At 43.0% G+C, this 16,758-nt stretch overlaps 1 protein-coding gene across 1 annotated transcript; it reads left to right on the top strand.

Annotated features, from left to right (window-relative positions):
- Nucleotides 1-71: 71 nt before the first annotated feature.
- Nucleotides 72-4,628, top strand: LOC124039801 (GTPase IMAP family member 6). The gene is made up of 3 exons (XM_046356189.1): nucleotides 72-228; nucleotides 858-1,613; nucleotides 2,022-4,628. Exons 1-3 carry the CDS (start codon nucleotides 198-200, stop codon nucleotides 2,033-2,035), a joined length of 801 nt encoding a protein of 266 aa, XP_046212145.1. The 5' UTR covers nucleotides 72-197; the 3' UTR covers nucleotides 2,036-4,628.
- The last annotated feature ends 12,130 nt before the right edge of the window (nucleotides 4,629-16,758 follow it).

Here is a 16,758-nt window from a genome sequence, read left to right as displayed (position 1 = left end):
AACCTCCACTGTACAAAAAACTAATCGAGGAAGGCTGCACTGTCCGCAGGAGGTTCCAAGGGGGCACCATAACACAAGTTTCACGCACACACGTCCTGCTTAAAATGTATAGTCCCGCGCCGTATGTCAACCAAGCAGGAAATCCTTCTCCAGCGGATTAATTGCGGAATACAATTATAGAATAACGAAGCATCGGCATGGAATCAGAGAAACAATTTCAATCAACAGGTGGGTCTCAAAATATAAACGGTGTCTCAAGTCAATCATACAACTAATCGAACAAAACCGATTAAAAGCCGGTTATCGATAGTTTACGGAATGCTAACAGCTAGGTTAGCCAGTTGAACTCTGACCCGAATGTGACACTTTTAACTTTATAGTTTACTAATTTGGCTGATGACACAGAACGACTCCGGTTTCAACCATAAATAACCACACAGGAGATGAACTGGCTGGTTTTTTTTGTTGGCACGGACTAACGAATGAAAGTCAAAGTGATTACTAGCTGTCCGCCCTCCTCATAGACAATGCTCATGCGTAGGGTAGGCTATATGATTTGGTTCTAAACTGGCTTTATATCATTTTCAATAAGGGTTTGAAGTTGATAAGTATTATGCACCGCTAACTAACTAAATAAGAAATAATCCATGGCTGCGGGAAGTAGGGGTGCCGAAGATGCTGCTGCACCCCCTGATAAAGTAATTAATTCCACAAAATGAGTGAACTAATCTTAATTACTCCTGTTTTAGCATTAGCGGAGAAAAATACTCCTTATGTGTGCGTTAAATAAACTGCTGAAACAGTATTAGCTAAAAAAAAAAGTCCTTGCTAATGACTTGTGATATGTGTACCCTCAGGAGAGGATGTGCCTGACCCAGAGGAGGAGGAGAAGAGGCTGGCGGCCGCAGCCCGGGAAGCCAACCGTTTATCTGAGCTGCGGCTGGTGCTGTTGGGCTGGAGGTGGCCTGGGAAGAGCCTCACAGGCAACACCATCCTGGGCCGCGAGGAGTTCCGCCTAGAACGGGCAGCCGAGTTCTGTGTCAAGCGTCAGACTGAGGTGGAGGGGCGCCAGGTGACAGTGATAGACACGCCGGGCTGGTTCTCAGCCCAGACAACGCCTCTCCTTTACCAGCAGGAGATGGTACGGGGCGCCACTATGTGTGGTCCCCCTGGCCCCCACGCCTTCCTGCTTGTCATCCCCGTGGGCATGTTTACTGAGGTGGACCGGGGCCGCATCGAGGAGCACCTGGCCCTGTTTGGGGAGAGCGTGTGGAGGCATACTATCCTAGTGTTCACTTGGGCTGAGGTACTGAGGAACATGTCCATCGAGAGACACATCAAGCGGGAGGGGAAGGATCTGCAGTGGGTGTTGGAAAAGTGCAAGAGGAGATACTTTGTCATCAATAACTGCATATTTGGGGAGCACCCCCAACTGAGGCGGCTCATGGAGAAGATAGAGAAGGTGGTGGCGGAGGAGGGCATCTATAACCCAGAGGAGGTGGAGGAGAAGAAACCTCTGGACCAAAACCAGAACCAGAACCGGGAGCTTGGGGCAAGGCCCAAAGTGAACTCTGCTGTAGGATTGGCCAAACTGGACGTGGACCCGCCCCACAGTGAGTGACAGCTTTACTGACAACTCAGACATAGTCTGGTACCAGGAAACAGCAGTCTCATAGGCTGAACCTCAGACCGGGTGAAATGTATAATCTTTGCTCTTCACTCCAAAACATGTGAACTTGCATTACAGTTGTATTATTCCACTTACGGTAACTGTATTTGAATTACTCATGTAGTGGTCATGTAGTGTGGAATTAGTCTCACTACCTCTCCCCTCAACCCTTTTTAACATTTCTTCCTTCATTTTTTAACTATTCTCTCAATTCATTAGGATTGTCCAGGACAGGGCAATATTCCTCTCCAGTAATATCAATACTGCTATTAACTAACCTAGATATTTTCACATAGACTTGACAATGACGTTTCTTCCAATTATATTACATCTGTTGTGTGTCCATTTTCAGATTCGGTGGATTGACTGACTGACTAAAGGAGCGATGGTGAGCCACCACAGTACCGATTTTAAGAGCTGCCGGATCTACATCCATACATCACCCTTAACCTCAAGGCCTGTATTCACACATTGTCTCAGTGTTGATCTAGAATCAGTTTGCCTTTTAAGATCATAATGAATGAGACCGGTGAAGGGCGACCTAATCCTAGATCAGCACTCGTACTCTGAGACAATTTCTGAATACAGACCCAGATTATTTTAGAGTTTTAAGATATATATTTTTTAATTTATATCAGTGTGAGCGATATTATCTGTAACTAGATGTAGGCCAACATTATGCTAGTTTGAGACTGTTCCCTCCCACCTATGACAGCTCTGATGAAATGTATCTATTTGGGGGTTAGATTTTTACTGATTTGGTTTGCACATGAAATTTTAAAAAGAAATATGACCAAGAAAAAAATCCCAGACATTCATACAGGATGATGAAAGAAACGCTAAATGACTTCAGATGGCCAATGTGTACTGGTATTTTTTAAAATTTTACCCTAATTTAGCTAGACATGTCAGTTAAGAACAAATTCTTATTTTCAATGACGGCCTAGGAACAGTGGGTTAACTGCCTTGTTCAGGGGCAGAGCGACAGATTTTGAACTTGTCAACTCGGGGATTCGATCTTGCCACGAACCACTAGGCTACCTTCTACCTGCCTAGTGGTTAGAGCGAGGGCCTAGTATAGGCTACCTGCCTAGCGGTTAGAGCTAGGGTAGACGGAGGGCCTACCCTTTGCTCCATAAAGGGAGGATAATGGGAAAACTACAGTACGAGACAAGTCTCTCTGAGGCTGGGAAAGAGACAGGGAAGTCCCTATGATACTTCTTAATCAAGTATTTACAGTACATACTAGACAGCAGAGCTCTACAGAGCAACCATTTTACTCTCATATGCATCTAAAAATAGATGTGTTGATCAAGTATGAGCACATGTGCGACTATCAAATTATTGCCCCAGAAAATACCTGCTGTAGACATTTTCAAAGTATTTGTTTGTGTGATTAGCTACCTTTTATGAAACAAAACAAGGAACTATGAAATCCATATAGCTATCCCACCTCGAGCAGCAACAGTGCCTGGGTGGGCTGTGCGCACCGAGGGAAGTGCTGAACGATACATTTTTAAGAAGCGCACTGGCATAGAAGTTGGTCGAATTTACCCGGAAGTCTACTAAAGTGGGACTTTGTCCTCGTGTTTCTTGGCAGTGTACATCGTTTTGTTCACTCTCTAGGTTTTTTTTTTAACGTTAAGAGTTTGCTCAACTGCTAGCGAAGAGACACGTCGGAAAATATCATCTCTCACAGACAGACATTACAACGGTGAAGGCCCTCCTATTATAAAGAGGCAGCTGAACATTTGTCTCGACTAAGTGACTCATATTTAAGGTTAAATTGTAATTGGTTGAGCATGGAACACTCTTAAAACTCCTACATTTTTCTATTTAGCAGCACATGTGCTCATTGTAAAACATGTTAGTGTAGAGCCCTGCACCGGTATTCTCTACAATTGCACTACTAGATTTGAAAATGTTTAATAATTGTCTGCGAAAATGTTGTTCGGGGAAATTGTGTGTGGAAAAGTTACCCAGTTGTGACCAAACCTAAATTGGCATTTTAGACTATGTTTTATCAAGCACTTGAAGTGCAGGTACTGTTTTACTCTACTAGTAGAGAATCCAAATATCTATGTCTGGGTTTTGTTCATGGGTGTGAAATGTTACATAAATATACAAAATCCACATGTATCAAACCCAACCTTCTATGCAAGCGTATAGCTACTGAAATGTAATTTAAAATGTAATTGTGTAATGATAAATTTAATGACACATTGCGTTTCATTTTTATACATAATTTTGGCAGTTATATGCTTCCGCAACACTCTAAATAGGGTCGCTTAATTATTCCGATTGGTTAGAAATGAAACACGATGTAGAATTACGATAGGCTTAACACTGTGAGTACAAGTATGTCTCTTATCATATCATCATCACATTATAATTGTATATTATTATATACTGTAGGTCTTTTACATTTACATTTACATTTAAGTCATTTAGCAGACGCTCTTATCCAGAGCGACTTACAAATTAATTTCTTCATATTCTGACAACCAATACTAGCTACTGGTAGGGACTAGCACTAACTCACATCCAGTGGTGGGCGTAATACGTATTTCTTTCCATGTTGATAATATATACAAACCCTTTCACAAACATCTCCATACTGATGATACGCATTGATGTTACATATTATTCTGTTAGCTCCACTTACGGGAATGCACATGTGCTGTAAGGGTTCTGAGTCGAGCAAAGTATCAGCACAGAAATATCTTTAAAGTTCTGTTTCGAGTTACCGCTGGTTGAATGATTTATCAGAGGGACATGAGGTAGGTGTCACCTCTAGTCGGTGCAACTAGAGTGGTCTTTTCTTTCCCTTTATAATTGATGCTGTTTTGTTTGTGTGAGAGAACTATGATTTCTATATTTTGTCTACTGCTGTAGTAGACAATTCTATCTTTCCTAAAGTATCCAAATAAAGTGTATGTTTTGCTGGAATGTATGTGAACCTGTGACCTCCAGTGTTTTTGTCAAGTCCTTACACACCTGAAGGCAAAATATCAATTGAGCTTTCCTCAGTTCCTTGTATGCTCTCACCTCCTGCTCAAAACCCATTGGAAAAGAAACTCAGAGGGGAGGGACCATGGACCTTCTCCTCCAATATGGTTAAGAAGTGTTAGAGTTGCGTAAATTCTAATCTGGTATCAGGATCAATATAACAATGAGTCACCGATTCTATACTATGTATTTTTTATTAGCTAAGTAATAAATGGCAAGTGCAACTTTCGTATATACGGGCTCACTGTAATACCACGCAGGGCAGTACAGGGAACTGACTGGATGTATGTAAATAGTTGTTCTTATACTGTGATGGACATAGGCCAACAGACGGGTTGGAACTATCACAGTAGAGGCTGGGCGTGGTTTAGACTTGCTCAGCCTATCGCAGGCGCTCAGGCAGGTCCCCGCCTCTTGGAGCTTCTTGGAGTCCTCCCTCGATGTATAGATTCTTACTATTCTGGTATCGCAGCCTAGTTATAACAGTTGCTCAGTTCCTGCTATTGTGTTGTTCAGTATTTTTCCATCTCAGTTAAACCTCGTAATGACCACCCCTCCCTATGCCTGCTTAACCACAACTTTGTAAGATACAGCAAGTCACACCATGTGCTCAATATTGTTACATACAAACACAAGGACAAAGCATCTGCTGGGCTGTTATCTACAGTTTTGCAACATGCAGGCCACACCATGTTACTCAGTTCTTGTCACACACACAAACAGGCAAGTAGATGTAGCAAGCAGTTGTTTAATCTCATGATGCTCAAGTGCACAAATGCAGATACTTCACACAGCCAACATCAGATAATATTTAATCATTAATATATGGTAATGGCTATAATGTAAAATACAGAATCCCACAGATGCAAGGAGATTTGAGGAATCACAGAAAGACAAATTGAGACCGACACTTACTGATGACGGCTGATCGAGTGTTGTTTCAAGTTGGCTATATCCTGGTCAATGTGTGGACTACCAAGTTCAAAGCCTGGTTTGGATTCAACATTTTACTAAGGATCTTTTTCCATGTATAAATTGTCCCTTTTAAGTGGAGTCCTTGGTGTATCAGTCAATGGGGTGTGTGTCAGCGATTGAGCTGTTATTGAAGTCAATAATGATTCATTAGAGATACTATTAAAGCGCTGGAACTGATGCGCATCAATAAATAACTGTGACAAAGCACAGGAAAACGACTTATCTAACGCGCTGTCGTCCTTGGATCTCGATCATTGCGGGGAGAGGACATTTGCGTGCTTCTGTTACGGGGAGAAGTCCACAAAGAAACTGACATTAAATGTGGAGAATGATACATTTTCATATGTTGGCCATCACCTTATTAATTTAACCAGTTGTAGGTAGGCTACTGTAGCCTACAATTTGACACAATAAATAGCCTATGTTGAAATGACAATATCACGGGAGTCAAATCAATTTGTGCCACTTGTGTAGCCTACCATCAGCTGGCAAACAAATGAACATAAAGCCTATAACTTTAGTTGATTGTTGTTGTAAGCCTTGTGTTATTATGCAATTATTAATGGCCTTGTTTGGTTTAATCAATAATTGTGACCGTGGTCACAGTTCTATCGCAATTGCTGATCAGCTATTGGATTGAAGGTAACGGTCAGTCAGATCAAATCAAATTGTATTTCTTCATCTACTTTGTGCATGACACAAGATTTGGCTACAGGTAAAAACAAATAAAAAACACTGGCTGTTGGTTGACAAGCATTCAGGTCATATCCATAATTTATTATTCATATTTGATTCAGGGATTGAAATTACGACACCATCATCAGTAGCCTATTCCAGCAGGTTATTGGGCAACGGAAGCACTTCTTACCTCGAAATCACCTCGCTGTTTATGTTGAATGAATTAGTCTATCAATTTAAACTAAGAAAGCAGCTAAATTATTGATTTACATCTTGCCTAGGCTACTGTAGGCTAAAACTACATATAGGTCAAATGGGCTATATGCTACCTGCATCTAGCTAACCAAATCATGGCACAGTTGAATTGAAATCATAAACCCAGATTTGAGTCAGTAGGCCTAGCCTACGCCTATTGAAATGACAAGTCAATATCGCAAATAGGCCATTCATAACGGTTTGTAGGCTAGTCTTAACATCTGGCACATAATAATGGCACCATTTGCCAGAAAATAGCCTAACATTGGTTTTGTGAAGTTTAATAAGGCCAAATGATCTTTTCTCTTCACTCTCTACCAAGAGAGTTCTCATCTATATTATTCGTAGCTGTCTACATACCACCACAGAAGAAAGCTGGCATTAAGACTGCTCTCAACCAACTCTATAAGGCCATAAGCAAAGAAGAAAGTGCTTACCTAGAAGTGGCGCTCCTAGTGGCCAGGGACTTTAATGCAGGCAAACTTAAATCAGTTTTACCAAATTTTTACCAGCCTGTCACATGTGTAACCAGAGGAAAACAAATCTTATACCACCTTTACTCCACACACGGAGATGCATACAAAGGTCTCCCCCACCCTCCATTTGGCAAATCTGACCATAATTATATCCTCCTGATTCCTGCTTACAAGCAAAAACGTAAGAAGGAAGTGCCAGTGACTTGCTCAACACGGAAGTGGTCAGATGACGTGCATGCTACACTACAGGACTGTTTTGCTAGCACAGACTGGAATATGTTCCGGGATACATCCAATGGCATTGAGCAGTACAACACAGTCATCAGCTTCATCAATAAGTGCATCGACAACGTCGTCCCCACAGTGACTGTACGAGCAGTTAAAGTCGGAAGTTTACATACACTTAGGTTGGAGTCATTAAAACTCGTTTTTCAACCACTCAACAAATGTCTTGGTAACAAACTATAGTTTTGTCAAGTCGGTTAGGACATCTACTTTGTGCATGACACAAGTAAATTTTCCAACAATTATTTACAGACAGATTATTTCACTTATAATTCACTCTATCACAATTCCAGTGGGTCAGAAGTTTATGTACACTAAGTTGACTGTGCCTTTAAACAGCTTGGAAAATTCCAGAAAATGATGGCATGGCTTTAGAAGCTTCTGATAGGGTAATTGACATCATTTGAGTCAATTGGAGGTGTACCTGTGGATGTATTTGAAGGCCTACCTTCAAACTCTTTGCTTGACATCATGGGAAAATCAAAATCAGCCAAGACATTAGAAAAATAATTGTAGACCTTCACAAGTCTGGTTCATCCTTGGGAGCAATTTCCAAACGGCTGAAGGTACCACATTCATCTGTACAAACAATAGTACACAAGTATAAACACCATGGTACCACGCAGCCTTGTGGGGATGCTGGAGGAAACAGGTACAAAAGTATCTATATCCACAGTAAAACGAGTCCTATGTCGACATAACCTGAAAGACCGCTCAGCAAGGAAGAAGCCACTCCTCCAAAACTGCCATAAAAAATCCAGACTACAGTTTGCAACTGCACATGGGGACAAAGATTGTGCTTTTTGGAGAAATGTCCTCTGGTCTGACAAAACAAAAATAGAACTGTTTGGCCATAATGACCATCGTTATGTTTGGAGGGAAAAGGTGGAGGCTTGTAAGCCGAAGAACACCATCCCAACCTTGAAGCACGGGGGTGGCAGCATCATGTTGTGGAGGTGCATTGCTGCAGGAGGGACTGGTGCACTTCACAAAATAGATGGCATCATGAGGTAGGAAAATTATGTGAATATATTGAAGCAACATCTCAAGACATCAGTCAGGAAGTTAAAGCTTGGTCACAAATGGTCTTCCAAATGGATAATGACCCCAAGCATACTTCCAAAATTGTGGCAAAATGGCTTATGAGCCACTGGGAATGTGATGAAATAAATAAAAGCTGAAATAAAGAATTCTCTCTACTATAAGGCAGCTCCAAAATGCAGGTGTTTCAGTCTAGCTCAGTACTTTCTGTGGTGGAGGGGCAGCCAGCGAAAGCACAGAGTGTAGGCTTTGAAAATTGTCTCTAGTTACGCTGTAATTGTCTCTGTCTTCTATCACTCATGGGGATACTACGTCATCGCAGAATCTTCAGGGAGAACTAGGCAGTTCAAGCGCTCTTGGGTGCTGCCATAGATTTACATTAGAAGCGCCCGTCCAAGAAGGCTCAAGGTCATTCGCCACAGATACGATTATGTCAAATCATGCTATATCTACCGTGGCTGTGATTGGACTGATCTTGTCAACATCATACTTTCAAAATCTTAGCTAGCTAGCTAGACAAGCAGTCATCATCATGAATCACATTGACCATCTACCGGCAAATCCTTTGCAAACCTTGTCATATGAAGAGAAAGCATAGATAAAACATTTCAGTGCTCATCAGCCATTGGACATAAACAATACACAACAAGTAAGAAATTGCAAATGCAACAATGAGTGGTTTGGAAGGAATCAGTATTTTGCTTCCCTGCCTGCTATTCGTTGGAGAGGATGTGTGGTCCAAGTCTGGGTTTAAGGATTTAAAGCATCTGTCTAAAAGGGTCTCTTTTCCAAGCTTAAAAGGATAAACATTCACACGCAACACCATGGGCCAGAAAAGGTTGGATACATTGGCCATGCTTTCAATCCAGCATGACTTCAGAACTCAGAACTGGGAAACTGGGTTGGTGTGGTTACACGTGGTCTGCAGTTGTGAGGCCGGTTGGACATACTACCAAATTCTCAAAAACGACATTGGAGGCGGCTTATGGTAGAGAAATTAACATTAAGCTTTGGTGGACATTCCTGCAGTCAGCATGCCAATTGCATGCTCCCTCACAACTTGAGAAATCGGTGGCATTGTGTTGTGTGACAAAAGTGCACACTTTAGAGTGGCCTTTTATTGTCCCCAGCACAAGGTCCACCTGTGTAATGTTCATGCTGTTTAATCAGTTTCTTGATACGCCACACCTGTCAGGTGGATTAATTATCTTGGTAAAGGAGAAATGCTCACTAACAGGGATGTAAACAAATTTGTGCACAACATTCGAGAGAAATAAGCTTTTTGTGCATATGGAAATATTTGGGATCTTTTATTTCAGTTCATGAAAAATGGGACCAACACTTTACATGTTGCGTTTATATTTTTGTTCAGTATATTTTTCTTACTCTCTGACCACATAGGTCTACTAAAATACTTAAAATGGTAAGTTGCGTCTCTCTCTCTCTCTCTCTCTCTCTCTCTCTCTCTCTCTCTCTCTCTCTCTCTCTCTCTCTCTCTCTCTCTCTCTCTATGCACGTTTTACTGAGTTACACAAATCCACGAGTCAGTAGAAACCATATTTATTTAAGCAAGTCAACCATATCAGCTATGGTTTTTCAAAAGGCAGCAAATGAGGCTGAATAAACTTTTTCGCTGCCAGATGAGGCTCCGCTGAGGTGTAGCGGTTGTAAGGATTCACTCCATGGTGCTGAAATGAAACCTTTTAAAAATATATTTTTTATTTAACCTTTAGTTAACTAGGCAAGTCAGTGAAGAACAAATTCTTATTTATAATGACAGCCTACCAAGGCCAAACCCTGACGACGATGGGCCAATTGTGTGTCGCCCTATGGGACTCCTAATCACGGCCGGATGTGATTCTGTATGGATTCGAACCAGGGACTGTAGTGACACCTCTTTGTGGGCACCGTTTGGCTCCGTTATAGTGCAATTCATGTTTTGTTTAGTGTTGTGTTGTGTAGTGGCTTTGCTGGCATGCATTAAAAAGGAGTTTGCCCCACCAAGATTTACATGTTAAAATTGCCACTGCAAACATCTTGCCCCCCTCCCCTAACAATCCCATCCACAGTGATTGATTGACAGGCCCAAACTATTAAATGGATAGTTGACCCAAATTACATAATGACACATTGGTTTCCTTACCCTAAGTGTCCACAACAGCAGAGCCAATAAAATACATAATTTGAAGAAGAAAAATAATTGTGGTAATTCATATCTTGCAGTTAAACTCGGAATATGACTTGAATCTCAAGAGAAGAAAGGTTTCAAAACTGTCCTGAACATATAGACTTAGACAATATCCAAAACAACTAACAATTACTTTTTATCGCAAAGTCATTTCGTTCTAATCAATTCCAAAACTAAACTCACCAATCTGGGAAGTACAATCGTTAAAGTATTCAATAATCAGTGTATTTTGGATGGAATCAAGGCATTAGAATGTACCAGAGGCCACCAAAATAGCTTGTTTTGCAAAAGAAAATATGCGGGGGGCAATCACCCCCAGGCCCACCCAGCCCAGACTCACTGGCTTGCTACTTTTTCCACTAAATGTACTTGAGGAAAACACCGTCACCAGCGAAAACACAACGAAGGCCTGATCGCCAGTAAAAACCCAATGACGGCTGGACTACCAATGAAAACAACAAAGGCTGTTCACCAGTGAAAACACATTGAACACAATGAAGTCTGGTCTGGTAAGACCAGCTTGACCAGCATCCGACCAGCTTGCAATTTAGGCTGGTCTATAGTGTTTTTTTTTTCTCAACATGGAAGACTATCATGTGAACTCAATTGCATCCTATTCCAAATGGACCTGTACTCTATGAAAAAGTTCCACCACTAGATGGCAATAAGACATCATGTTTGTACTTATAAAACCCAGCATTCAGTTGACAAAACCTACAAAAATAATGCTATGGTATTAATATTAGATGGGTGTTTGCCAGGGTTTTACCATATTATTATGCTCATGGACATGTTGTTTAATATACTATAACAATACTATAATATATGTATGATTACGCAATAAGCCCCGTGGAGGTGTGGTATATGGCCAAAATGCACGACGAGTGCTTGTTTATACATACTGTTCTTATGCACGACGAGTGCCTGGATACAGCCCTTAGTTGTGGTATATTGGCCATCTACCACAAACCCCCCGAGATGCCTTATTGATATTATAAACAAGTTACCAACGCAATTAGAGTAATACCAATATGTTTTGTCATACTCTTGGTATACGGTCTGATATACCACGGCTGTCAGCCAATAAGAATTCAGAGCTCGAAACACCCAGTTTATAATAAATTATAGTACATTGTTGGACTGCCCTCTGACACCACTACAAACCACTGACAGTATAGAGGAATCCTCTTGACAGTCGGCCGTGCACCTCTCCATTCCCTACATGCCCTCTTCACCCCTATCCTCACCTCAAGTGGCCCACCTGAGGTGGGGTATAAAGTAATGTATAAATGTTGTTGGTGCTTCAGATGGAGTCCCTGGAGCTTTCTTCTGCATGTCTCTGTACCTTTTTGCAGTGTTACTCTTGTTTTAGTGTTTTCCCCCAGCGGTAGTGTTTGGCGTAGCAGGCTCTGGTGACAGTCCGGATATATGATGAGTATTCCTTAAAGGGGGCTTTTTCTGGATTGGTGACTTTTTCTTTACAATGGCTATTCTATTCTGTTTTCTACAAGGATGGTTTAAAAGGCTTCCATCTGGCTGTTATTTATTCACCACATCACGGTTTATCAGGAAGAATGGAGATGACAATTGTGTGTGTGTGTGTGTGTGTGTATGCACCCACATGTTGGTGTGTGTGTGGTCCAATCTCTGACCCACCCCCATGCACAGAAAGCTCCTGGTCCTTGCTTTGGATCCCCCCTAACACACTCCACTGGTCCTTCGCTGTAGTGCTGATTCTTAAAAAACACACAAACGTTTCACTTAAACAAGTCTAGCAGCAGTGACTTCCCCAGCCAGTCAAAGAGCCCCTCAAATCTCAACATCTGCTCCATGAAACCTGCTTTCAATTCATCCCCAAACACACCTGTTTACTCTCTCACACACACACACACACACACACACACACACACACACACACACACACACACACACACACACACACACACACACACACACACACACACACACACACACACACACACACACACACACACACACACACACACACACACACACACTTGTTTACAAAGTCCGAATCCCAGCCTCGGTGAGACACATCCAGGCAGACACTCATGCTGCTGCGCCGTGTGAAGCCCAGCTGTCAGACGCGGAGCTTTCCGAGCTCATCTAAAACTTGAATGAAATCTGCCTGCGTTGGAGGTACATTTTTTTAAAAATAACCCGACAGGCTTCTGTTGTGTAAAGACTGTAGACAGTTCTGCTGCCTTCACGTGTTGTTTGAGGGGAATTTGCAGTTGTGTATCAGCTTCAAAAAGACATTATCCCCCGGATTCTGTCTAATTGCAATCATCTGTATGTATATGCACACAGAACTGAGCACAGCCACTAAACAGCCTCTCAAGAGATGGAAAACTTTAAATGGATTTTGGATTATACCAACTGAAGTTCTTGGTGTCATATTTAAATGAAACATATCTGTTATGGGGTCTAATGGCTTGGGGGTACAGAATACTAAGGTTTAATACAAGTATCCTGTGTCTGTCTCACGCCTCACTCTGTGTGCGCTATTCATTTATTTATCCACAACAGCAGGGATTACAAGATTCAACAGTGATTTTGGGTTGGATAGGAGTTTTGCAGCTGCTAGAGGGGTTTTTGAAACTCAATGATTTATACCACGCTTGGCATTTGAGTGAGATACCACCACAATATTTCCTCTTAACCTTCATCGAAAACTCAATTTCAGGAGAGATTGTGGCCACTGCTTTGGCTGAATTGCTTTGAGAAACACATTGATGTAGAGGTTAAACCCAGCAGACGACCCTACTTTACCCAAACATCCTTTCCTCTTTTTTTTGATCAAGTCTTGAAAAATACTGGCTACGCCAGCTCTCCACTGAGGAAAACACTCTTCTTGCTGTTTCCTCCTCATCAGCAGCACTCACACATACACACACAGTGGTGGAAAAAGTACCCAATTCTCATACCTGAGTAAAAGTAAAAGATACCTTAATAGAAAAAGACTCAAGTACAAGTGAAAGTCACCCAGTAAAATACTACTTGAGTAAAAGTCAAAAGTATTTGATTCGATATATACTTAAGTATCAAAAGTAAATGCAATTGCTAAAATATACTTAAGTGTCAAAAGTAAAAAGTATAAATAATTTCAAATGACTTATTAAGCAAACCAGACGGCACAATTGTCTTTCATTTTTAATGTATCGATAAGCAGGAGCACACTCCAACACTCAGACATCATTTACAAACTGTCATGTTTTGTCATTAATTATCATGTCTTGTCCCTGTGCTTCCCCTTCTATTCGTTTCCCTCTGCTGGTCTTATTAGGTTCTTTCCCTCTTTCTATCCCTCTCTCTCCCCCTCCCTCTCTCACTCTCTCGCTCTCTCTTCTCTCTATCGTTCCGTTCCTGCTCCCAGCTGTTCCTATTCCCCTAATCAATCATTTAGTCTTCCCACACCTGTTCCCGATCCTTTTCCCTGATTAGAGTCCCTATTTCTCTCCTTGTTTTCCGTTCCTGCCCCGTCGGATCCTCATCTATAATTCACCGTGCTGTGTCTATGTTTTGCCCTGTCGTGTCGTGTTTCCCTCAGATGCTGCGTGGTGAGCAGGTGTCTGAGTCTGCTAGGTTCAAGTGCCTTCCCGAGGCAACCTGCAGTTCTCGATCAAGTCTCCAGTCTGTTCTCGTCTTTACGAGTAGTATTATGCTTTTTGTTTTGTAAAGTTTCTTACTGGATTAAAAACTCTGTTTTCGCCAAGTCGCTTTTGGGTCCTCATTCACCTGCATAACAGAAGGATCCGACCAAGGAATGGACCCAGCGACTACAGAGGCTCGTAACACTGCCGTCAAGATCCAAGGAGCCATGCTCGGCAGACACGAGCAGGAATTGTCTGCTGCTCGCCATGCCGTGGAGAACCTGGCCGCCCAGGTTTCCGACCTCTCTGGACAGTTCCAGAGTCTTCGTCTCGTGCCACCTGTTACTTCCTGGCCTGCCGAGCCTCCGGAACCTAGGGTTAATAACCCACCTTGCTACTCCGGGCAGCCCACGGAGTGCCGCTCCTTTCTCACCCAGTGTGATATTGTGTTCTCTCTCCAACCCAACACATACTCTAGTGAGAGAGCTCGGGTTGCTTACGTCATTTCACTCCTTACTGGCCGGGCCCGAGAGTGGGGCACAGCTATCTGGGAGGCAAGGGCTGATTGTTCTAACAATTACCAGAACTTTAAAGAGGAGATGATTCGGGTTTTTGACCGTTCAGTTTTTGGTGGGGAGGCTTCTAGGGCCCTGGCTTCCTTATGCCAAGGTGATCGATCCATAACGGATTACTCTATAGAGTTTCGTACTCTTGCTGCCTCTAGTGACTGGAACGAGCCGGCGCTGCTCGCTCGTTTTCTGGAGGGACTCCACACAGTGGTCAAAGATGAGATTCTCTCTCGGGAGGTTCCTTCCAGTGTGGACTCTTTGATTGCTCTCGCCATCCGCATAGAACGACGGGTAGATCTTCGTCACCAGGCTCGTGGAAGAGAGCTCGCATCAACGGTGTTTCCCTGCTCCGCATCGCAACCATCTCCCTCCTCTGGCTCTGAGACTGAGCCCATGCAGCTGGGAGGGATTCGCATCTCGACTAAGGAGAGGGAACGGAGGATCACCAACCGCCTGTGCCTCTATTGCGGATTTGATGGACATTTTGTTAATTCATGTCCAGTAAGAGGCCAGAGCCCATCAGTAAGCGGAGGGCTACTGGTGAGCGCTACTACTCAGGTCTCTTCATCTAGATCCTGTACTACTATGTCGGTCCATCTACGCTGGACCGGTTCGGGTGCTACATGCAGTGCCTTGATTGACTCTGGGGCTGAGGGTTGTTTCATGGACGAAGCATGGGTTCGGAAACATAACATTCCTTTCAGACAGTTAGACAAGCCTACGCCCATGTTTGCCTTAGATGGTAGTCATCTTCCCAGTATCAGATTTGAGACACTACCTTTAACTCTCACAGTATCTGGTAACCACAGTGAGACTATTTCTTTTTTGATTTTTCGTTCACCTTTTACACCAGTTGTTTTGGGTCATCCCTGGCTAGTATGTCATAATCCTTCTATTAATTGGTCTTGTAATTCTATCCTATCCTGGAACGTATCTTGTCATGTGAAGTGCTTAATGTCTGCCATCCCTCCCATTTCTTCTGTCCCCACTTCTCAGGAGGAACCTGGCGATTTGACAGGAGTGCCGGAGGAATATCATGATCTGCGCACGGTCTTCAGTCGGTCCCGAGCCAACTCTCTTCCTCCTCACCGGTCGTATGATTGTAGTATTGATCTCCTTCCGGGGACCACTCCTCCTCGGGGTAGACTATACTCTCTGTCGGCTCCCGAACGTAAGGCTCTCGAGGATTATTTATCTGTGTCTCTTGACGCCGGTACCATAGTGCCTTCTTCCTCTCCGGCCGGGGCGGGGTTCTTTTTGTTAAGAAGAAGGACGGTACTCTGCGCCCCTGCGTGGATTATCGAGGGCTGAATGACATAACGGTTAAGAATCGTTATCCGCTTCCCCTTATGTCATCAGCCTTCGAGATTCTGCAGGGAGCCAGGTGCTTTACTAAGTTGGACCTTCGTAACGCTTACCATCTCGTGCGCATCAGAGAGGGGGACGAGTGGAAAACGGCGTTTAACACTCCGTTAGGGCATTTTGAGTACCGGGTTCTGCCGTTTGGTCTCGCCAATGCGCCAGCTGTTTTTCAGGCATTAGTTAATGATGTTCTGAGAGACATGCTGAACATCTTTGTTTTTGTCTATCTTGACGATATCCTGATTTTTTCACCGTCACTCGAGATTCATGTTCAGCACGTTCGACGTGTTCTACAGCGCCTTTTAGAGAATTGTCTCTACGTAAAGGCTGAGAAGTGCTCTTTTCATGTCTCCTCCGTTACTTTTCTCGGTTCCGTTATTTCCGCTGAAGGCATTCAGATGGATTCCGCTAAGGTCCAAGCTGTCAGTGATTGGCCCGTTCCAAGGTCACGTGTCGAGTTGCAGCGTTTTTAGGTTTCGCTAATTTCTATCGGCGTTTCATTCGTAATTTCGGTCAAGTTGCTGCCCCTCTCACAGCTCTTACTTCTGTCAAGACGTGTTTTAAGTGGTCCGGTTCCACCCAGGGAGCTTTTGATCTTCTAAAAGAACGTTTTACGTCCGCTCCTATCCTCGTTACT

The sequence above is a fragment of the Oncorhynchus gorbuscha genome, linkage group LG07 (genome assembly GCF_021184085.1).
Source record: "Oncorhynchus gorbuscha isolate QuinsamMale2020 ecotype Even-year linkage group LG07, OgorEven_v1.0, whole genome shotgun sequence".
In the NCBI taxonomy this organism is placed as follows: domain Eukaryota; kingdom Metazoa; phylum Chordata; class Actinopteri; order Salmoniformes; family Salmonidae; genus Oncorhynchus; species Oncorhynchus gorbuscha.
The sequence above is the reverse complement of the archived record's forward strand: the minus strand, read 5'-3'. Positions and strand labels throughout refer to the sequence as shown.